Source organism: Vicugna pacos, chromosome 10 (assembly GCF_048564905.1).
Source record: "Vicugna pacos chromosome 10, VicPac4, whole genome shotgun sequence".
Taxonomy (NCBI): Eukaryota; Metazoa; Chordata; class Mammalia; order Artiodactyla; family Camelidae; genus Vicugna; species Vicugna pacos.
Window position 1 is genome coordinate 52970436 of NC_132996.1, and position 24244 is coordinate 52994679.

The 24244-nt window shown below is 39.1% G+C and overlaps 1 protein-coding gene across 3 annotated transcripts; it reads right to left on the reverse strand.

The window, feature by feature from the left end:
• Positions 1 to 453: 453 nt before the first annotated feature.
• Positions 454 to 24244, reverse strand: TRAF6 (TNF receptor associated factor 6). Of its 3 annotated transcripts, XM_072969803.1 has the most exons (8): positions 24055 to 24244; positions 22675 to 22716; positions 18647 to 18967; positions 14949 to 15099; positions 13887 to 14045; positions 12400 to 12471; positions 9515 to 9592; positions 454 to 8181 (listed from the first exon to the last, which is right to left on the reverse strand). In XM_072969803.1, the coding sequence occupies exons 3-8, from the start codon at positions 18943 to 18945 to the stop codon at positions 7312 to 7314; spliced, it is 1629 nt and encodes a 542-aa protein (XP_072825904.1). In that variant the 5' UTR covers positions 18946 to 18967; positions 22675 to 22716; positions 24055 to 24244; the 3' UTR covers positions 454 to 7311. The 3 variants fall into 3 exon arrangements, with proteins under 3 accessions (XP_072825904.1, XP_006216917.1, XP_015105499.1); XM_006216855.4 differs by lacking the exon at positions 22675 to 22716 and having other exon boundaries at positions 18647 to 18962; XM_015250013.3 differs by lacking the exon at positions 22675 to 22716.

Here is a 24244-nt window from a genome sequence, read left to right on the forward strand (position 1 = left end):
TGACCCTAAAAGCATGAAAAAACTATTTCAGTTCTATTAGATTAGTATTCAGAAAACCTGAGTTCTTTCCTTTTCTTCTTTCATGGTGGCTCCAAAGGAATGTCAGATTAGGTTGAAAATAAATTTTCCTTTCAGTCTCCTAAGTGCTCTAAAGGGAATGACTAGTTACAGTCTTTAAGCACGTTTGGCGGGGCTTTGTGTACTGTATCTAGGCACCTCAAGTGAAATGACCGGTCAGGAAAAGGAACCTGGGGTTAAGACAAAGAGGCCAGCCCTCCTCAGACAGGGACTCACTCTTTATTTTTAAATCAACCTCTGCCAGTCAGGACAGAGCAGTCAGTGGGAAGGCGGGGTTAAGGAGGGGAAGAAATATTCTTCAGGATTTGGGGATCTACTTTTCAGTGCAGTTTTATTATTTCACTTTCAACAGTATAAATACTGTGAAGCTCAGACTCGCTGACTCACCTTTTTATTAAAATGTACAACTCCCTACCCAGACCAAACAAAAATTCTGTGAGTATTGCATCATCTTCTGCCAAGGCTACAATTGTCATTTTTTAAAGTAATCCAGCCCCTGCTGGTCCTATACAAAAGTTAATTTCTTAAATGTGACAACAGTGTAACAGACATTCATAAGAACAGACTAGAAGGTAAGTGTTAAAATCAAACACAAGTGGAGATCGCACTTGAAAAACTCCCTGAGCAGACAAAACCAGTTTAGTCATACAAGCAAAGCTTAATTTAGCTTATTTTGCAAGACAAGCGAGGCTAACTTGGCCTGAGTCATTTCTTGCTTATGCCTCTGAAAATTGTAAGTGAAACTTAAAGTGTTCCCCAAAATTGATATGAAGTAACTACTAACCGATTCCCTTTCATTTAAGAAAATTCTAATATTGTAACTAATAACTGTGAAGAATAAACACTGCTCCACACTAGACAAGCTGCACTGTAACAATGTCTCTTTGAGCCTCTCAGGTTTTGGTTTGAATGCTCCTGGTCTGCCAAGTTTTTGTGTAAGCAAGATAAACTTTGACCAATGAACTACTTCAGTGATTCACTGGTTTTACTTCTGCTTTTTTTCCTGAACTTCTGACAGTGTCAAGAAGGTAACCCAAAATAGAAGTGGAATGTTTTAAAAAAAAAATTGATGGCTTATTCTGGGATTAATAGCAGTATTTCACTTTTGGAACTTTAAAAATTAAGGTGGAATTTTGTAAAGTAATTAATTACATGTCTTACCAGCTTTTATATTCACCTTAGGGAAATTGAGTCTATTTTAGAAGAGATAGGGGTTGACCCACAGAAAGCCTACTAAAAATGATTTTAATTGCCCCACAGCAGAGGCAGCCGTTATTTAAGAACTGATCCAGGGAGAATGCTAACTAAGGAGAGGTGGGGACAGCCACAGCCCAGGAACTGGGGAGAACCGAGACTCTCCATTTATTGCTTTGGGAATAAGATCAACCTGTTATGTGGTTTCACACTTTTACTTGTTTAGTTCCTTATTCTGGGCCTAATTTTGTTTTGCAAAATGCAGTCTTACAGGCCCCAGAGCAGAAACCAGAGCCTAAACCAAGGACTAGAATGAATCCTCATTTACTCTTTTCAGAAGGAGAAAAATACTAATTTTATCTCAAGTGAAAACTAGTGCCTAGGACCATTCTTTCCTCCCCAAATAGTGAGTTACACAGTTTCCAAAATAGAACAAAGATAAGGCAAAAAAATCAAAGCACTCTAGTTGTTTTATTAGAAAACACTTGTAATAGTGCTTACATTTTAATGCCTGTATTTCACTTGAATTAAGAGTACCTTTTTGGATATACTGGTGGAATGCAGAGGCTAAGGGACTATCAACAACCGACAGGAGGGACAGGTGTGCCAGTCTTGCATTTGTTTTCTTCTAAATTAATAGCCAACAAGGGCCATTTAAGGAACTGTTTTGCTCATAACCTTGCAAGATGTGATCTAAAGTAAAAAGTCCAGAGCCTCTGTGAGACAAATGTGAATCTAGAATTTAGAAAGAACATGGCACACTCATCTACTAAACGGAGCAGAGAGACCCTGCTTAGCCCTTGGTCGACTCTGCAATTCAACTGTATCCCCTGACGGAGACCACCTGAGGCTGAGCTGGCAGGACAGGACTGGTGCTCCGGGTTGTGTGTGGTGACGGTTGGGGGAGCAGTGGAGGGTGTGTGGCAGTGAATCAGGGTAACTCCTTAAAGCCCCGCCATTCCACACAATCTGTTCTTAAACTGATCACAGATGTTCATTCTATGATTAATGTCCCCCTCTTTCCATCTTTGCATTCACCACCCCCCTCACAAAACAAGTTATTTTGAGTCCAGATGGATTAGGAAAACCACTCACAAATTTCATGGCAATAGTAAGTTCTAAGCAATAGCAGGCTTCTTGATGACACTCTAACCATGGCCTGTGCTTCTACTTTTCAAAAGTCAAGTGCATTTCATAGCTTGTCAAATAGAGAATTCTGAGAGCCTCCCTGGATCCAGAGTGTATTTTTTTCTTTTTAAAATAGTGTCTTTTTTAATAGATCCAAGCACTAATAAATGTTACCCATTACTTAATAATGTCTACATTTCAGATTCTAGCCCCCACAAGTAGATAAATGGACACAAAGACAAAGAGAAGTGATTTGCCCATGGTCAGACAGGAATAAAATCTCAATCTCTTAGCTCCTAATTTAGCGGTTTACATGCTAAATTACCCTGACTCTTCAAACCCTCTGGGAACATAATCCTGGAACCTTGTATAAGCAAAATGGGCCCAAAATTACATTCTCACCAGAGGAATTAATTGGATAATTTGTCAAGCGTGAAAATAACATTAGAATATTCTGCACAATTGATTAAGGGCTTTCAAATAATTCTATTGTAAGAAATATCCCTTCCGGCAAAATAAATAGGATTGAAATTCAGCATGACAGATTAACAAATTTAAAACTAGCTTAAAGTAAGGAATACAATTCCAGCTATAATGCAAATATCACAAGTTTCCCCAAAGAGTTTAAAACCACTCGATTAAAGCTGTTCCATTATCTTAGCAACACAATTTTTAAAGAGAAATCAAACTTGAAGAAGTCTCATTAAAAGCAGCACATCTCTTAAGTGATAAGGCAAATGTAACAATGCTACTTGTGGATTCTAGGTACTGTACAATTCTTTCAACATTTCTGCACATTAGAACTGTTACGTGCTTCCAGGACCACTGACAGCATTGCTCTCCTGGAATACAGAAATCCACTTGCCCTTCCAGCACTGGCGTGCTGTTTAGCTCTTATCCTGAAATCGGTCTGGGACCTTGGGATAAATGCAATCAGTCAGCAGAGGCGCGGAGCTCTGACAAGAGGAGCATCTCCCTTTCGGAGACAGCACTGCAGCACCCCAACTGTGCTCTGTGGATTCCCGAAGATTCCCGGGAAGCGGGACTGCACCGACCTCAGAGCCTCCAGCCCTGAAAGAGCAGAGCAGTGAGAGCTGTCTCTGCCCCGCTTCCTTCCTGTCCTAAAGGGAGGGCCAGCGTCCTGCTGACAGAGACCTGAGAGAAAGGAGAACCGCATCTCCTCATTCCTCAAAGTGTTTTCCCCATCTAGGAATTATTTTTCACTATTTTATAATTTTATAATGACAACTCAAAATTTTCAGGGAGGATAAAGCTTTAAACATTAAAGGCTTTGGTGACATTTAGTGAAACAACTAGGCATCTCCTTGCAAGTGTCTGACCAAAAGTGAAGGCTGTGCCTGAATGTTCCAGTGTGCAGAGACGAATCTGGTTTGCTTTCATCAGATCGCATTTCTGGGCGCTGGAATGTGGAAGTGCCAACTCCACTCTACAGACTCAAGGACAGTAACTGAAACTAACTACAGTTTATCACATGCACCCGGGAATTTTTTTTAAAATGCATTTCAAAGGAAAAACACAAACGACTATTTATTGTCCCTTGTTCACTTCCTTAAGGCATTGCACTGCAAGGGTTCTAAGGAACTGGACATCACAAAAACACCTAGTGGTATTTCACATAATACAGTAAGTAGCATTCAACTGGGGCAAAACAAGAAAAAGCAGCAGTAACTGAATAAAGGAGCAGTATTTCACAGTCTTAAATTAGAAAAACCTCTGTAATAATTAAAGATGTTTTCTGGTCACTAGAGACTTGATGATTCCCTGGAAACAGGAATGACAAGCAGCTGCTCCTCTTAAACGAGAATGCACTCCAACTGCATGCATAATTCACAAACACGCTCTTAGCTTATCTAAGCCTTACGGGATAAAAACAGTAATGGAGGACAGGTTTATAATTTTATACCTGCCACAAAAACTAATTGCTAGAGATCATCCAACACCCCTCTAATAGTCCATTAGGGGAAAAAAACAAACCAACCAACCTCAATTTTCACTCTAGTTTACTCTTTTCTATTTTTATTCCCTTAAATAAAAGCTGAATCATTCTGTAGTAGAGCCAGAAACTGACATTGCTGCAACAACCAAAGGATAGTAAGAAAACAACTCAGCCGCAAACCAGCATCCTGACTTGTGTTCCAATAGCAAAGGGTGTGACCTGCATTAAGTTTCATCCAACGTTGGGTTGGACACCCCTGGGAAAAGAGGAAACAACTTTTAATTTAGCCATGTCCAAGAGTGATATCAAAAGATACGTGTGAACGGGTTAATAAAATATAAATATGCAGCCCAAATACTTGCAGGCCAACTGGATGAAATCAGCATGTTTCGGAGTCGGGGAAGGAGACTTGAAAAATGTAAGGGAGAGACCCGTTTTCCAGCGAAGACCTGATTCTGAGTTGAAGTCAACAAGGTTTTATTTGGAAAGACAGTCTGACCATTACTTTTATTCTATATTCACAATGAACGACCAGCATAAAGTAAGTGGCAGGTTTATTACGAAAATGCCAAATGTTGGGGGTTAAAAAAATTGCTCGTTGAAATTAAGAGGAGACCCTAAATTGAAGTAAATGATTACATCAGCAAAAAAAAAAAAAGTAAAAGCAAGTTTTTTTTCTACTGGCAAAATTCTAAGTATGGTCAACATTTTGCTAGTTAGAACTTCATTTCTTGAAACAGAAATTTATGGTTGGCACGGACCTGAGAAATATCTAATCCAACTCCTTACTTTACAGATGGGAAACCTGAAGCTAGACGAGTTTGAAGGTAGGCAAAAAACTGTTTTTGTTTGGATTAAGGCTCCCAAGTTAATAGAAAAAAAATAATAAAACCAAAGCAGGAAATGACTCACCTCAGTACCTAATGCACAACTATGCTTTTAATAGAAATTTGACCAGGAAGCTTTCAAATATTATTTCCTTTTTTGGTAGGGTTGAATGTGTTGTGGCAGTATTTTTTTTTTCTCTGAGAAAAGGACATGTTTATTGTAAAAAAGGTAAAACATACAAGAAAGCACAAAGAAAATAAGTCATCAAAAATAGCTTAGTATATATTTCCTTCAGGTTTTTTCTATGCAAAAAGAGTAACTGCCATTTGTTTTTTACATAGAATTCAACAAGACTGAAAAACAATCATAGCAAACAGCAGTGATGCAGGGTTCCCCACCTACAGGGTCACGCTGCAGGGATGCTCAGGAGCTGGCTGGAAAGCTCCGTAGCTGCGGAACACAAACTACCAGCAAGCGAACTGCGAAACCAGTGTTGGGCAGGTGCCACTGATGGTGGCTCTGGGAACAGGATCTCTGTATGACCTTTCTTTCCACTTTATAACCTAAGCCCAGAGCAGGAGCCGCAATGTGGGGTGGGGAGGAGAGGAGAGAGAAAAGCAAAGGGAAAGTCACAGTGACGCTGGCTGGGTCTCTGGAACTGAAACCATTCTTCTGCACAAAGTCCCCTGGCTTCCTCTTGAAATGAAGGCTGATCTTGAACCCTGGTCAGGGGGCTCTGACTTGGCCTCTCTGGAGGTGCAGCACCATCTCAGATAACTGGAAATGATCCCATATAAACTGCATGGTGGGTGGGTCCTCGGAGATTCTTCGTGAGAGCCTACACTCGCTGTGGGACACCTGAGCACTGAACGTCACCATAATCTTTAATATCTATAGGCTTTTAATAAATATATAATGGCACAAAATACATCTTTCCCTATTTGGAACATTTGGTCACTTCAATAACATTCCATATGATCCTCCTCAGTATGAAGTGTTAGACTGATGCCGCCCACTCCTGGCGAGTCCTGATAAAACCACAATGACTTCCAACCTTAATCTGGTGGCCTCTCAGGTATGCCAATAATCTCCTGCTTTTAAGAAAGCAATTTTCTTCCTTTTAATTGAACTAAACTAGAAGGTGTTCAAAAGAGCTGAAAACTTCTGGCTCAAATAGCTTTTGCCACCACCAATGAGCTGCCATATTGGTTGACTAGTTGAGTCATTTTTAGTTTTTATGTTGGTGATTACGTGTGTGCATCTCCTTGTGCTATAAGCATTAAGCAGCAGAGAGCATACACAGGGCTGTGGAATTCACTCTGCTTGAACAGACAAAAAAGGATTCACAGCATAACACCCAGTAGCTGGTTTCCACATGTTTTCAGAGTTCTATACTCTGGAGAAGATGCTACTTTGTTGCCTCTAGGAAATAAGAAAGCAAGGTAGAATGAAACACTTAAATAAGAATTATTTGACAGACAACATATTCACACTAAATAGGCAAGGTTATATTTAGGGTTTAAACTAGTCCCTAAATACCTTTAATAACACCCTGGGAGGAGGAGGAAACCAGGGTGAATGAGAACTTGTTAAGCTTTCCAAGGATTATGGTTCAAATCCTCTGAAATCTACAGGAGGTCAAATAAAATGAGAACTGAATTCAAGAGTAATAATTCTTCTTGCTGGCACCAGCACGAGACGGTAGTGATTTCCAAGTTTAATATATTACATCTAATACTATAAAAATACACTGAAGTTTTAAGGAACGTCCACTATTATTAAAAGATTTGAGCTTTACTACTCCAACCCTGGATTTGACGATAAAAAACCCTGGAGCAAAAGCCCATGGAAGTACAACAAAGAGGTATCCTAACTGATGAACAGCCGCTGCAATAGGCCACAGGCACTCTGGTTGTAACAGTTTTGAAAAAGCAGAGAATACGGAGATTCCCGAGAAAAAACTGCTTCAGATATTTTTAACAGGAAGAAGTTAAACCACATTCACTGGTAGTTATATCTTTCCCACTGCATTTTTTGTTTGTACATCATTGCTGCAAACAGAGCAAGGAAAGGCACCATTTTCTCCAAATGGGTCTTTTTTTTTTTTTTAAACAAATGAGGGGATGCTACATCCCCGAGTCAGTGCTTCGTGGCTGAAAACCCTCCCTCCGAAGACTACCCATGTCGAAGCGGGTAGAGACCTCACAGCGTACTAATAAAGTGTCATCCTTGATGAAGGTTCTTTGTCTCAGGGCTTCCAGATGCATGAAAGTCACATAGCCAAAACCTTTTGGGTTCCGTGGGATTGTGGGTCTCTGGAAGGCAAGCAACTCTGGTTTGGCATCCATGATCTCTTCATGGTTCTGCCTTATAGGAGCTTCGGACTGATCAAGAATCGTGAGCCGTATCGTCCCCTGGAAGGGCCAAGGGAGGTGGCTGTCATACTCCCCCTGCATCGTGTGGACAAAGAGGGATATGTAGTTGGCACAGCGCTGAGCAGTTGGCAGCTGCAGGTGCAGGCGCATGCAGAGTTTGTACCCGGGTTTGCCGGTGTAGAATCCAGGGCTGTGAATGACAACAGGTTTCTCCTCTTCTTGAGATTTCAAGTGCATCCCAAAGTTGCCAATCTTCCAGATGTAAATCCCATTGCACTGCTGTGCTTCTATTTCAGCAACTTTGTCCTCAAGGGTTCGGATGGTTCGTTTGAGCTCATTTACATACATGCTCTGGGTTTCCATTTTCGCAGTCAGCTCCCGGATTTGATGATCTTGTCTTACAAGGCGACCCTCTAACTGTTGAATAGTTTCTTGGAAATTCTGGACCTCCGAGTGACACCCAGAGGAAACCCGGGACACAAAGGGAGACTCATATGGAAGCATTTCACGCGGAGGTACGGGAGCTTCTGCAAGGCTTAATTTCTGAACAGCCTGGGCCAACATTCTCATGTGCGACTGAGTGTTCTCCTGCAAGTGGCGTGCCAAGTGATTTCTCTGCATCTAAAATTCAAGCACGAGCTTCAGGTTAGGAACAGATACTGGGAGGACGAGGAAAGGGACCTAGCCAAGCCAAAGAAGAGGTTTTTAAGTCACGTCATCACTTCCCTCGATCTCCTTCAACCTTCTTTGTCTTCATCAGATTCTTGATCCAGTGAGATGATTTTGCCTCTTAGTTCCCTGAAAACCCGAGGCCACCTGCTGAACGCTCCAGCTGTCACTCAGATAAACCTCCCTCCCTCTCACCTGTAAGAGTGTCAGGATCTGTACTCCTCCTTCTCTTCTGATCAGAGATGACTCTCCTCTTGTCCTAAATTAACGCTTCACCTGGGCTCTGACCCACCCTTTCCAACACCTCAGAGGTTTTGCTTATCCAGCCTTTTCCCTTTATCTTCAAGCATTCTCTCCCTCTTTCTCTCAGAATTAAAGTCTTCCCCATTTAAGAAAAGGGCAAACCTCTCTACTGATCTTCTATCTCCCTCTAGCTGATACCTCTTCCTCCCTCTTCCTTTTATAACCAAGAGCAGTCCACCTGCACTGCCCCCAATCCCTCACTTATTTCTGTAGCTCTGTGGCAAAATGGACTCCTGTCTGTCTTCATACTCTGCTAAGGGCATCAAGAATATCCTAACTGTTATATGAAAAAAAATTTCATGATATAACAATTTTTACTGTAAGGGTAATTCATGTGTATTATAGAGAAATAGATAAACACAGATAATCAAAAAGAAGATAATTTACCTATTATCCAACCTAACAATCATTAACATTTTGATATATTTCCTTTAAGTCTTTTTCTCTGTGTACACAGACAACACAGAATTTCCCCACATTTCCCTATTTGCTCATTTTATTTTTTATAATCAAATGCGTACTTATTGTAAAAAAAAGTCACATAAAAAAGCACAATGGAAAAGCAAAGTGTAACTGCACTCTCCAGAAAGAACGACATATTGTAAACAATGATCTTTCTTAGATTTTTGACACAACTGATGGCTGGGATTTGAGACTAATTTTGGAGATCGTAACAATACTTTCTCCTTGCCTGTTTCATCACCTTCTAAGACTGTTCATTCATGGCTCCTTTCCTGGTTTACCTCTCTTTCCTGTACACACTGTCTCAGTATGATCTTAACGACACTTCCCATCATCACCATGAACCACTCTCCCAAAGCAATATTCTGAGTCCCAATTTCTCTTCAGAGCTTAAGACCACATGTACAATGCATGTCAGCCAGCTCCATCCCCACCAGTATTCTCCACTACACTACAGAACTTAATTTTCTTGATCTATATTTAAGAATTAAGAACAAAAAAACCCAAAAACACACCTTACCTTTTCATGGCAACCAAAAGTACTGAATGTGCATGGAACTGGGGCTGTAGGACAATCTAGATCATAATGATTAGGAATCTGAAAACCAAAACAGAGGTTGAAAAATGTTTTCCCCTGCTATCATGTCCTAGTTTGATGAGACCACATTTGAAATCAAGAATCACATTTCATCTACACAAAATCATGTACTGTCTACAGCTGCTATCATTACAATGGCTGAGTTGAATAGCTGCAACAAAAACTAGTTAGTCCACAAAGATTAAAATGATAATTACTTCTGAAAGTCACAGAGAAAGAAAATATCATCATTTCATACCTTCCCCGAAATCACTCAAAATTCATTTTAAGAAAATAAATTTATTCCTAGTGCTGGGGAACTGGCACCCTCTAGTGGCATTTTAAACAAAAATCACCTTCTGGTGTCAACCATGACTGTAAACGCACCCAGGGAAACCTCCCTGTGGTCCAGGACACTTAACGGGGACCAGTAAACTGCATACATTAGAGCCACCAACTGTACCTAGTACTTCCCTCATGGCCACATTTCATAAATCTTATTTTTGTTAACCTAGTTTGACTATAATGGGAAGACTCAGATGTCAGAAGGTATTTTAAGCACTATAATAAAATTTTAAAGAAAATCTCAGCATTTGGGGACTCTTAAAAAAAATACTCTTTAAGGTGAGATCTTTGTACAGAATCATGTTCTTTGAAAGTGGTACTACATTTCCTTTAGAAATTTAGTTCAGCTAGTTATAGATATTTCAAGCAGAAACAACATCAGAGACCATTTAATCCAATCCTTCATTTCATATCATCTAGAACAGTGGTCAGCAAAATTTCTTGTAAAGGGTCATATAGTAAATATTTTCAGCCTTATAGGCCCTATGGTCTCTGTTCCAAGAACTCAACTCTATCCATACAACATACAGACACATGGGCATGGCTGGGTTCCAATAAAACTTATTTACAAAAAACAGGCAGCAGCCAGATTTGGTTGGTGGGCTGGTTTGCTGATCCCTGATCCAGAATGTCAACTTTCTTGCCAGAAATCAGTGGGCAAGTTAGTGGCACAATCAGAGTCAAAATCTAGGTTTTCTGACTTTTAACCTAGGGTTGTTTTTTTTTTTTCCTACATTAAGTTCCGCTTTTGCTGGATTTTAGATGTGCTGAATGATTTCCTTTAAATATTAAAACAGATCAAAAAGAAAAACCAGGGAGGTGAGACTTCATAAGCAAAAAGAAGTTTAACACCTTCAAATTAAGGTTTTGTTGGAAACAAACTAAAGGACTCTGTTATCAGATGAATGGAAAAGTTTACTCGAGCGACAGGTTTTGCTTGTTCCCACTTAGTAAGGTAATCAATTATGATCTCTGGGTTTGCAGATTTCATGGGTGTATAAATATTTAGTGACTAATATTCATATTTTGTGGGTAAACTCTCCAAATGTCAGAAGATAGCAATCAGATGGAATTTTCCTTTCTCTACTAATAATAAAAATGAATAGTTCTCTATTAGAACCACTAGTTTTGATGATGCCCATCACCGGTCTACAGACAACTGAACAGAGGTGGCTACAGATCCTGGGAATCTCAACATCTCCCAGTATGTCTCAGGGGCCATAGCTACAAATAACATTCTGCTACTGAACAGAATTGCTTCCTTCTATTTCAGTATTCTATCTTACTCTTTTAACTGGCTTCTGGGTATCTAAGATCCTTATTTCACAGAATGTAAATATGCATTTCTCACATTAAATTATTTTTATCTTAAAATTACCTGGCTTTGTTTGGAACTTTTATGAATATATATAAACACGGGCACTGTTAATGGCTTAAGAATTTTAAGTACTTAGGGCTGAGTATGTTGTTCTTTCTGAAAGTATCTGTTACATTAATTTATTTGAAAAAATTGATATAGTTTTAAAAAAATTGAACTATACCTGATTTACAATATTGTGTTAGTTTCAGGTGTCCAGCAAAGTGATTCAGTTATATACGTATAAATATTTTTCAGGCTATTTTCCATTATAGGTTCTTATAAGATATTGAATATAGTTCCCTGTGTTATATAGTATTTCCTTGTTGCTTATCTATTTTAGGTACAGTAGTTTGTATCTGTTAGTCCCATACCCCTATTTAATCCCTTCCCCCACCTTCCCCTTTGGTGACCCTAAATTTGTTTTCTATTTGTGAGTCTATTTGCTTTGTATATAGATCCATTTGTACTATTTTTCAGATTCCACATGTAAGTGATTAACATATCATATTTGTCTTTCTCTGGCTTACTTCACTTGGTATGATAATCTCTAGGTCTATCCATGCTGCTGTACCTGGCAGTACTTCACTCTGTTTTATGTCTGAGTAATATTCTATTGAATATATATCTTCTTAAACCAGTCTTCTGTTGATGGGCACCTGTGTTGTTTCCATGTCTTAGCTATTACAAATAGTATTGTTATGCGGTACACTGGGGTGCATGTTCATCTTTTTGAATTAGAGTTTTCATCTTTTCGGAATACATGCCCAGGAGTGGGATTGTTGGATCATGTATGTAGTTCTATTTTTGGTTTTCTAAGGAATCACCATACTGTTTTCCACAGTGGCTGCACCAATTTACATTTCTACCAACAGTATAGGAGTGTTCCCTTTTTCCCCACATCCTCTTCAGCATTTATTATCTGTAGACTTTTGATGAAAGCCATTCTAACCAGTGTGAGGTGACACCACATAGTGATTTTGATTTGCATTTAAAGTTCACATAGTTTTAACTTTTCTTCAACCTGTATTTGTTTTGCCTTATTGACTTAAATTTCCAATTAAAAACCTAATTCACTTCTTTAATCTATTATGGAACACCAATCTATGAAAGGGAATCATCATACCTGTTCTCTGATGAGCATGGTATTGCAGTATTCACAGATGACATTTGCCAAAGGACAGTTCTGGTCATGAATCTAAATTTTATGAGAAAAATATAAGAAAAACGTGAGAAAACCTGCAAAGGTTAAAAACAACCTATTTATACTATTTGTATAAAAAGTAATTTTTTTCACTATGAACAAATTAAGGATATTGGTGTGTGTAAAACAAAAATGTGAGCATAATCTGTAGTTATTTTCTGCCCTTTTGCCAGTGTAGTTATAAGATTCATCCCGCCTTCTAGCTCTTTAAAAGAATACAGTAGTATGCAAAAGAGATTTTTTTTTTAAAGGCGGAGACTGTGACTAGCTGAGGCAACAGTCATCTGCAGTGTCATTCTCCAAAGGCACTTTCCAAAAATTTCCAGCAGCAGCAATGATGATTTAATTGAAACTCTTTTCAGGAGGGTTAAACAACAGAAGCATGATTAGGGCAGGAGGCCTTGGTGCCCAGGTTCTCACAGGCCCCAGGAAGGTTAGCCTTGTTTTCTAGAATACAATGAATTTAAGACATAATTAACCTTTCTGATTGGGTCCATTTAATTTACTGAAGTTTAGGAAGATGCCAATTTGCTCTAATTATGCCTCAAACTTCTCTTCATTTTTAGCAAGCTAGCTTTTTTTTTTAAAATTCATCAACTTAATGAGTATAATATGCTGGATCTCATTAGAAAGTAGGGAAAATTACTGAGGTGAATTTATAAGAAATAAAGCTAAGGAAGTATCTTAATAGTTATAAAGGACATAAATTACATATATACTATTTTAGTAAAGAAGACATAGGATGGGGATCCAGAGTCTGGGATCTCAGTGCTAGCTTTGCCACTGACATTACTAATATAAAATTACTTGACTTCTTGCATCTCAGTTTCTAAGTGGAAAAAATGTCCTATCATCATGAGTCTGTCAGGTACCAAGAAGTTTCTTTTTAAAAATAAATGTTTTAATTAAAGTATAATATACAAACAGAAAAGTGAATTCATTGTATGTGTATAACTTGATGAATTATCACCCAAGGAACACACTTTGTGGGATTTAACTTAATCTCCATAAAAGTTTTAATAACTCATTCTCCTTCTCAAAGAGAAAAGTGTAAGTCTTTATGCAGTATCATTTTATGTTTGTGTCTAATCCAAGACTGGTCATTAAAACATCACATAGGAAAATGGATCAGCTTATGTCTTTCCTGGAAGCTTTTGTTACCTGCAGATCTACTACAGTGGTGAATAGTATACACAATGCTTTCTAATAAAGAGATGCAAATATAAACCCTACACTCATTTACTAAAATGGTTTATTAAACTTACTTTCTTAAAAAATCAATCTTCTCACAACTGGTAACATAAATTAAACTCAGAATTGGGTTAACATCCTCATCTACTGCCAACCCCCCCCAATGTACATTAAAAAAAAAAAAGTAATGTAATTAACAAATTCAAGTCAGTACATGCCTCCTTATCTTCATATGCCATCGATACAGCACAGTTTACACAGGAAACCTGTCTCCTTGGACACTCCTCGAGAATATGAAAATTAAGTTGGCATTTTTGGAAGGAACACTGGCACTGGGGACAATTCATAAGAGCAAACTCACAATGTGCTTGATGATCCTATGATAAGGAGAAAATAATCAATTAGTATTTGCCAATCCGTAAGAAATCTCCTACATAAAATCTTTTCAAAGAATATACTGTTCTTTTCTACATAATTGGCTACTGAACCTACTTTGTCTCATATATACCACAGAACCACATATGAAGGCCTTAATTCATTTTTTTTCAAATAATGGTTGTGAATTCAAAGTTTATATGAAGAACATGACTTCTCAAGTTCGTGTATCCAGTTAAGCAAGAGAGTTGGAAAGAAGTCACATTTTCTGATTACCTATTTAGTCCTGTGTCAAAAAGGCTACTCCTTCAAAAGGAGCTAAGGGGGTAAGTTACAAATATATTTTAAATGCTTAATTTCAAATGGAACATAAACAATACTTAACTTCTTATAAAATCACCACACTAAGAAAAATGATTTGTTTAATTTAAAAGCAAATTCTTTTATCGGGTGGTTTCAGTTAATCTCAAGATATAGGAGAATTCCATTGAGTTCATAATAAAATGAATTAATTTAGAAAACCAGGGAAAAAAGTATGATGATGAGGGTACCAAGATGATGCTTATTTGCTGCTTATTTCAAAATAAAATAAAGGAAGTTATGGGATTAAAATGTGACACTTCTATTTAAAATGCTCTTCACTTTTACTGCAGATAATTTTCCACCCAAAATACTTATAGAAGAATACTGATTTCTTATTTACTATCACTGGGGCAAAGCCAGAGTAAATGGAGTAAGAAATTTCTGGTTTCTACTTACATTTATAGTCAACAATGAAAGAGTTGTTATCATTAACCAACCACTCCATGCTAGGCATTGGCAATACCCTGATGGACCCAGTGAAGTCCCTATTCTCTAGGAACTTCCTTGCACATATGCTACGGCTAGAAAGTTAACTTTAATACCTCAAGATGCCTCAGTTCCATCTTGTGCAAACAACCTTCATTTGGACACTTCACCGTCAGAGAAAGAATCTCTCGTTTCGCAAAATTGTCAGGGAACAGTTGATTTTCCAGCAGTATTTCATTGTCTACTGGACATTTGTGACCTGCGTCCCTAAAAAAACAAATAAAACACATACATTTAGTAGATTTAAACAAATGTTCACATTAGAAAATACAGATAACTTTCAATTCAGCAATAATAATCCTCCATTTATTACTTCCCATGGAAAATAAATTAACACATTATATTGTATAATATTACTAAAATAAACTGTCCTTTTAATGTACGGCTATGAACTGTTCTTTTATGAAATGGATACGACTGGCACTATATTGACTACCTATTAAAAACTAAGGAATTTTAGATTCTGGGATAGATTCCAACCAAAAAATGAGAAAAACTGATTGACTAAAAATCATATTTTGATTGGCATAAGATGAAGTGACAGTCAAGGACAGGGCCTCTGTTCTGTCAGCAGCTATTCTACATACTAGTGAGATGTAACTAAATATATGCTGCTCGGAATATACTAATGTCTGTAGTTATTAGTAAACCCAGTTTACTTTGTAAGTTTACTCTGAGAAGTCACCATCACAGGCTCGGGGCAACAAAGGCTTCCTTTATTTTTATAGCTCGGGGACAATGCAGTCGGGAGTTGAAGGACATCTGTGTCCTGCTTCCCAACGGTTTATTCCGCCTCATGATGAGAAAAACTATCCCCAGGGAGCCTGGGTGTCTGTCATTCCCCTTTAAATTTTTGTGATGCCTCAATCTTTGCTCACAAAATGTGGCAGGTCAGGGAGCCTGCAGAGTGTTAGTCACTCAAACATTTGTGGCGCACCTCCTATGTGTTAAGCAACAGTGGTAGTTGTGGTGGTCAGGAAAGGTGCTAAAAAAGGGGGTCTGCCATCAAATGAAATACAAAGGTGAGAAACACAGTCAGTCTTTATGAGGCCTCTTCAGACTGTATGTTATTATTACACTGTCAGGTATTTTTTGAGAAGCAAAGAAAGCCATAAACAAACTTACTGAAATGTCGTCCCAAAACCTAAGTGACGGATGTCTAAGAGAAAGAAAGAAGAACCTTACAAAGTAAGCTGGAAGCCATTATCCACAGATTAGAGATCACTTCAAAAGAAAATGGAATGGGATTGAGATGCAGTTTTATTCTCTGAATGACTATAACCAATGAGAAATTTCCAAACTGTTCTTTTAAGAACATTAAAGTCAAAGTCAATGATCACTTCTAGCTTAGAGGGAGACAGGAAAAAAAAAGCCTCAGACTTCCTTTTGTGGGTTTTACTTTCTTTTCAGACCACTGTCCCACTACCTGCATGAGTATTTCGCTATTAAAAAACTGCTAAAGATTAGCTACCTTCCTGGGCATGGGTGACACTTGGTAAAACACTACATACCTCTACCTACAGGAAAATCAATGATCCATAATATAGTCCTATTTCTATCTAAATACAATGTAAGTAAAAATCATTATAAATAGAAAAAAAGGTGAACCTTTACCACCGCTCTCATGTATACCCTAAGGTAGTGGTCTCGACTGGGGCAATTTTGCCCCTAGGGGACATCTGGCAATGTCTGGAGACACTGTGAGTCTCACAACTGGAGAAGTGGGGATGTTAACCTAATCCAGTGAGCAGAGGCCAGGGATGCTGTTAATCATCCTTCAAAACACAGGGCATTCTTCCACAACAAAGAGGTATCTGGCTCAAAATGCTAACAGTGTGGAGTCTGAGAAAACCAACCCTAAATAGATACTGCCAGTTCACCACTGGGTAACACATTTTTTCCCTCAAATCGAAACAAGACACATGCTCCCTTGTAACTTAAGCCAATTCTCAAGTATGGATACAGTTAAATGCAAATTTAAACTTTATAAAAAAGTTTAGCCAGACTCAAAAGAGAAAAAGAAACAAACAAAAAAAAAAAAAGAGAGAGAGGACTCAAATAAAATAAAAAATGAAGGAGACACTGCAACTGATATCGCAGATACAAAAGATCATAAAGGACTACTATGAAAAATTATATGCCAACATATTTGATAACATGTAAGATAAATTACCAGAAACATACAACCAACCAAGACTGAATCATAAAGAAACAGAAAATCTGAACAGACTGATTACTAGTAAGGAGAGTGAATCAGTAATCAAAAATCTCCCAGCAAATAAAAGTCCAGGACCAGATGGCTTCACTGGTGAATTCTATCAAACATTTAAAGAAGAATTAACACCAATACTCCTCCAGCTCTACATTGATCTTACCAATATAACTAGGTGTTTATTCATTGAAGAACATAAAATTCCCCCACTTCTTCCGTTATTTTGTTGTGTATAGAACTCCTTAGTCACCTAAAAATATTCCCATCTACTTCTGAATTATAGTAAAATGTATCTCTAACTTAGGAGATGAATTTGAAACATTTGTGGGAATCCCACATACTTTTATTCAGCTAAAGCAATCATAATTTACTGAGCACCTACTGTGTATCAGGAGCTGTTCCCAGCACTTAGGAAATATCAAGAAATAAAACAGATCTATCCCTGTTCTCAAGGAGTGTATCTTCCAGGTGGGCAAGAAGACCATAAACACATTTTTAAAGGCGAAAAGTGCTAAAGAAAAAAAGAAAAGTAGGTAAGAGAGATTAGGACTGCGGGGAGTAGCAGGGCTAGGCATGCTGTGGTATAAATATGGTAGCCAGGGTACCTTTGAGAAGGTGAGAACTGAGTTACATTGGAGGGAGTAAAGAGCATTGACTAGGCAATTAGCTGACGTAAGATTGTTCCTAGCAGAGGGAACAGCTATAGCCAATCCCCCAAGGGCTACTTGACATTTTCAAGGAACAGCAAAAGGTGAATTGATGGAAGGAAGGAGAGTTTAGTAAAGAGGAGGTGAAAAAATTTATGGACCTATCATATAGGGCCTTACAAGGACTTTGGATTTTACTCTCAGATGACCGGCTGCAATGTTCTGAGCAGAAATGACATCATCTTACTTATTTTACCAAGTTCATTCTGGCTGCAACATTGAGAACAGCATGGAGAAGGCAAGGGTAGAAGCAGGAGGCTGTGAGAGAGTGATGGTGACTCAGAACAGGGTGGCAGCAGTGGAGGCAGTGAGGAGGGACTGAATTTTGGATATACTATGAAGGTGGAGCCATCAATTAATATTTTCCTTAAAAATACTGGTTATTTTATAGTTGTCCATAGACATCAGGTAACAGACAAAATTTAATGTGGCTAAAATTCAGAATAATGATTATGATTATTTAGAGTCAGCATTCTTTGTACAGCTGACATGATCATATTCGAACAGCATCATCATTTAAAGTACATTATTTTATATTGTTTTCTTAAAGCTTAAAGACACACCCTTGTCTACAACAGAACTGCTTTAAGTAGTTAAAGTAGCGACTTATTGTTTATTTATCTGAAGGTCAGAGGAGGGAAGGAGATAGTAATTACCTTTCATACTATAGTAGGAACTGGAATAAGAATGTAAATTTCTCAGTTTTCTGTCCAGTATTCTTTTTCCCGAAGTAGCTTTTTACGTTTAAGACTAGTCTTGGGATGTCCTGTGTTTTACATAATAATGTTCTTTGAACCTGGCTGTTCTAGGCCGGGTCTTTTTGATGCTCACGTACCTTATTGATTTGATGATGCAGGCTTTGCAGAACCTGTGGCCACATGGTGTTTGCACTGCTTCTCGTAACGCCATCAAACAGATGGGGCATTCATACTTGCTTTCCAGGGGCGGGTCAAATTCCACGTCATATCCCTGGATCTCCTCCATAAAAGAGCTGGAGAGATTCCCGGTGCTGGCGGTTCCGCTCACACTGTCCTCCTTGGCCGCAGCACTGCAGGAGCCGGCCGCCATGGCTGCACAGCAGTCGCTCTCAGACTGGCTGGACCCACAGCTGTTTTCACAGTGCAGCAGACTCATAGTAACGCAATGAACAACTGCTCTGCAGAGACAGCAAGGAAGAAATGTCCTAACGTGCACATACACACACACACACATATCATAGCTATCTGTGCAAGCTACCTTTTAGTTGATATGCATTAGCTGTGTTAATATGATTTACAAAACACTTTCAAAGTTTTCTGAGTTTGCTTCATGACTACTGTAAGTTAAGGAGTTCATGATCTAATAGAAAGATGGAAAACAAGGTTAAAAGAGGAAAAGTACCTCAATTGTAATACTTAGCTATAGCATAATTAACGTGCTTAAACGTCTATCTTCTATAACTGAAGTTTCAAGAATTTTCATATCCTCAGTACTTGGCACAAGATCTTTCACGTAACAGGTGTTCATTAAGAACCTGCTGAAGAACTGAATTAGGCTGCTGAAGTTCCTTCAAGTATCCTGAGCTGGAGAGAACAGTGCGACCAGCAGGCAGTGCAAGGAAGAGTAAACCACAAGGGATCAGATGATCATGAGAAACTATGAGACATGTGATTCTGGACTATGTAACCACTTGGATCTTGGTCTCTTCTTCCAGATCTAAAATTCTACTGAGTACAGCTGACCCCTGAACAACGTGGGTGTTAGGCGTGCTGACCCCTACACAACAGAAAATCCTAGCTGGCCCTCTGTTCCCAAAGTTCCTCATCTGCAGATTCAACCACCACAGATCTTATAGTACTGCAACATTCACTGAAAAAAGTCTGTGCAATTCAAACCTGTGTTTTTCAAGGGGTCAACTGTACTTTCAAATGTTCAGTGTGGCAATTTCTATCATGCTCAAAGAATGGAATTGAAAAAGTGTATTTGTATGTCCTTGTGCCTTCAGTCAAGTCAAGTGACTATGTTTCATTATTAGTGACTGGAAAAACAAGTGAGGTTCTGTTTGCCTGTGGAAAACTATTGCCCTCATGGGTAAGTGAGATGCTTTCAAATTCTAGACCATTATGGAATTTACGAGTGAAAAGCTAATATCTAAAAGCAATTCACAGCCTCTGTAACCAGGTCTCTGTTGTAGATAATTACACCCGAGGAAAATTCCCAGTATGTGCCAGATATACAGTTGACCCTTGAACAACACAGGGGTTTTTGACCCTGGGCAGTCAAAAACCCATGTATAACTTTAGAGTGTGCCCTGTGTATCTGTGGTTCTGCATCCACAGGGTCAACCAGCCTCTGATGATGTAGTGCTGTAGCATTTACCAAAAAAAATCCCCGTGGACTCATGCACTTCAAACCCATGTTGTTCAACCGTCAACTCTAGTTCTAGAAACAGAACGTGAGCCTCCAGGCAATATGGTACAATGTATCTCCTCCCTGCCTGTCTCATTTTTATGTAGAAATCCTGGCTGCCACCAAGCCAAACAGTGGGTGAAAATAGTAATCTTCTCTCTTTTACCACTATATATACCTTTTTCTTCTTCTCAAAAGGATTTTGAGAACCACTTGATATGTGCCTACAAAGGATGAAGCACTGTTCTGGCTGGAGAGGCACTACCATGAAATGGTAAAGAGCTTAGGTGCTGGAATCAGATGATCTGGGTTTAAGTCTTTTCTCCATCACCTGGAGTATGACTTAGGCAAGTTATATAACCTTTCAGTACTTCAGTTTTCTCATTTGTAAATGGGGATAACAAAACAATCCACCTCAGAATTACTGAGAGGATTAAATGTGTTAATATATAGAACTGTGCCTGGAAATAAAAAATAGTTGTTATGTGCAGCTCTATAAAGTTACTTTATTTAATAATTTTATTGTCACCCCCCATACCCCTTTATCAAAGTGGAAACTATGGAGCTTTAAAAGGCTAAGTAACTCGCTGAGGACTGCCCTACTAATAACAAAAAGAGTTAGGATCAGAATCCAGGTCTATACCGGACCCGAGAGCCTGTGCAATTTGTCCTACCCTATGTTTGTCTCTCTGTGTTTGGACAACTTTGTCTAGAAAGCTGTATTGAAATTTTCTTTCCATTTATTTTTATTACACTAGACTAAGATGCTGACCACAGCTTCTACTAAACATGAGCTGCCCAGTGTTATTAGGTTGGGTTGACAGAATTCCAAAGAATCAATATAGAAAAACTGGTGTTGTGATTTTACTTTTTTAGTTTTGATATAATATTTTGGAAGAGTTAAAAACAGTTTGCAAAGTCTTGTTATAGCTAATGCAGATTCCTAGGGAAGACTCTGGTAAGAAGGAAGGGACAGCAAGATAATGGCAAATGGCAAAACTAGTCATTAGTGCTCCAGGATGGGGTATAAGGCCTCTGTTACACCCTCCAAATCTGAGGCCAGATGACACTGTGATGCTACACTTCTCTTCCTATACACACTTGTGTGTTCACTTACTACCTTAGGTAAATTTGTTACAAGTAGAATTATTAGGTCAAAAGGTATTTAACTTTTTATGGTTTCTGATAGATGATGTTGGTTATCCAATATCAAAGGCTTTTTAATTCCCACTCCCAAAATATCTTTGACAATTCCAGGTATATTCACCTTACGAAACTTTAACCATTCAATTTTTTTTAAGTAAAATCACTTTTGAGAAATTGATATCCGTTATTTGGTTGTACAGCATATATTAAAGTGCTAGCCAGAAGACAAAAGCAAAAGTCACTGAGCTAAGTCTACCTTTTCTGCCCAAATGTCCAGTTAAAATTCAGCTTATTGGAGAGTCTACATATTGCCCTCTTGCAGTCCAGCTCAAAAGACTTGAAGATATTTGGATTTAAAGAAACCTTCTATAGCACATATGTTGCTGCCCAGTCACAATTCCACAAGAGGAATCCCATTAGAGGAATGCAGTGTTCAGACATGAAAGTCAGCACTCTTAAAAATCGAGATGCCATTACTTTTCATGCTTTAAGAAGTAATACAGAAGCTTTACATCTTCCAAATAAACTTTTTTAGGTAGTCACTCTCTGTGTCTACGGTATATAGTCCCACGTAACTACACTGCAAAGGGAAAAGTAAGCTAAAGCAGTAGTTTGAGTGTCATTCAGTATTTTTAGGTTTAGTCTTTCTTTCTGGCAAGTTAAAACATTTTTCCCCTTTACTTTTTAGGGACTGTGATGGTTTAAGTGAAAATCACTCTCCTAACTACAATGAATAATTATTTTAATTGACACCAAGAAAAGAACAAAAAGTGCTTTGAGTTAGTTATAGAAGTGAACAGAAATGATCCGGCAACCATGCAGAAAATATGCTCTATCCGAATTTTTTTTTTCATCTTACACAATTATATTTTTCTTAATGTTTAATTTTTTTTAAGAATTTTTTTAACCTAATATGGTGCCTTAAGTATTAACTTCATGAGATGCTATAGAGGTAGTCTTCACTTTACAACTAGAATAAGTAGGAGTAAACATATATTCTTACTTGCAAATAAAGATTTCGTATGGCCTCTTTTCCACTCTAACATTAAGAATTCATGTGGCTTCCACATGAATTAATTCAAGGGATAGAACAAAGTTTAAACTATTCCTTACCCTGTAGGTTAAGAGCTTCAAGACTGAAATTCCATATTTGCAGTTGTGAATCTAGTATAGTAAGCACTACCTTAATTGGGATGTAACCACTATCAACTTATTTTGACTGCAAAATGAATAAATATTGAAAATAGCCTTGTAATAAATCATGGCTTAAATCCACCTATTAGTATCTGGGTTATACATTATAATCCAAAGAGCAGAGTGTTAAATTACCTTGGGGGAGGAGGGTGTAGGGTGATGCACAAAAATGTGTTCCTGTAAGATCAACAGACGCTAATGAGAGAAACATTCCCAAGAAATCAGTAAGTTGTGTCTTCAACCGCTCAATCTTTAAGTCAATGCATACTTGTTCACCGCCAAACATGTAACTCGTATAAAGTAAAACTGTGTAATACGAAATACAAAGAAATTATCCTATATTTGTTACTACCTTTAGAAACTACAACTATTTACTAAGTCCTTAAAATCTAGTCGTAAAATACAAAGACCTGCAAAAGTGCTGCAATGGCCACGAAGGGCTGCAAAACAGTCAACCGTTGGGCTTTACGTCTGAATACAAACTCGAGGGGCATTCTCTTTCCTAGGCACTATTTGTTCTCCTTCAGGAAGCAAGGATTTGAACTTCTTTCAAAATCTTAGGGGCCTCAAATGTATCACAGCAAAGACCTCAAGTAACAATTCTGGAATACCGTGAAGTACCTAACGCCTGCAGGTCGTCACATGGGCAAGTGCCTGAGACACATTCCTTGCTGGAGTCACAAAAGTGGCCACAGCGTCCTCACTCCACCTGCAACCTCAAAATCAGAAAAGCCCCGTCTACCACAGGGGAATGGATAACATGCCAGCGGCCAGGTTTCCAAGGCCAACACTCAAAAAAATTTTTTTCAAGTTCTTCTCGTTTCTATGCCTGTGTAGCAAGACATTTAGTAATTTACTCTCCCGAGAAACAAGAGAAAACACGCACATACTATACACTCAAGCTGCTAAAACTCGGAGGTGCTTTCTGTTCACATTCAAGACAGTCCTAACTCTCAGCTGGAGTTCCCCTGAAGCCAAATACTAGGAACAGCTTTATCAGCGCGGCGTCTGGAACAATCGCCAGAATTACCGAGTGCAGGGGTGGGGGAGGAAACTAGTGTCAGCTGAACCTTTTTTTTTTTTAACTTGCTGCCTGGGACGTCTATCGAGTTCAGTAGGGAACCCAAAAATAGCTTTCGCATGACAGTGACAGAGGGAGTCGGTGGGAACTCACAGGGATTTTTTCTTAAGGCTGATATCAACTCCGAGCGACGGGAAAATCCAGGAGGCAATTTCCTTTTCTGGGAAGCGGAATGCGCGGGGCTGTGGAAGGTGGGGCCCCGAGAAAGCGGGCGCGGGACTCCTGCGGGGGGATCAAGGGAGCCAGGGAGGAGGTGCCCACGGGCCGGGGGGGCAGAGGTGAGGGGTCAGAGGGTGGCGTCCCCAACCTGGGGGGACCTGGGGGGAGAGGAGGCTGCGTTCCCAGCCTGTGAGAAAGGAGAGGAGAGGAGGAGACGTCACTAGCCTGTGGGGAGGGAGGCCGCGACCGCTGGGAGACGTCCGAAGGAGACTCACCGCTCCGGTCCCCTGGGCCGCCGGCTCCACCCGGCGGCACGACTCCACTCGGCCAAGGCGCCCGGAGACGACGGGCACCGCGGCGGCCGGAACGCCAATCACCTCACCCGAAGGCCGCCGCTGCTGCGTCCCCGGCTCTTCGGGAGCCCGAGCCCAGACCGCGGACGCCCTTACTTCCGCCTTCTCTGCT

Coding starts and splice junctions, on each gene's coding strand:
- TRAF6 (XM_006216855.4), bottom strand. CDS start 18,945: ATGAGTCTGCTGCACTGTGAAAACAGCTGTGGGTCCAGCCAGTCTGAG. Junction 14,046..14,948: donor TGGAACTGAGGCATCTTGAG/GTATTAAAGTTA, acceptor TCCTTATCATAG/GATCATCAAGCACATTGTGA. Junction 12,472..13,886: donor TGGCATATGAAGATAAGGAG/GCATGTACTGAC, acceptor CATAAAATTTAG/ATTCATGACCAGAACTGTCC.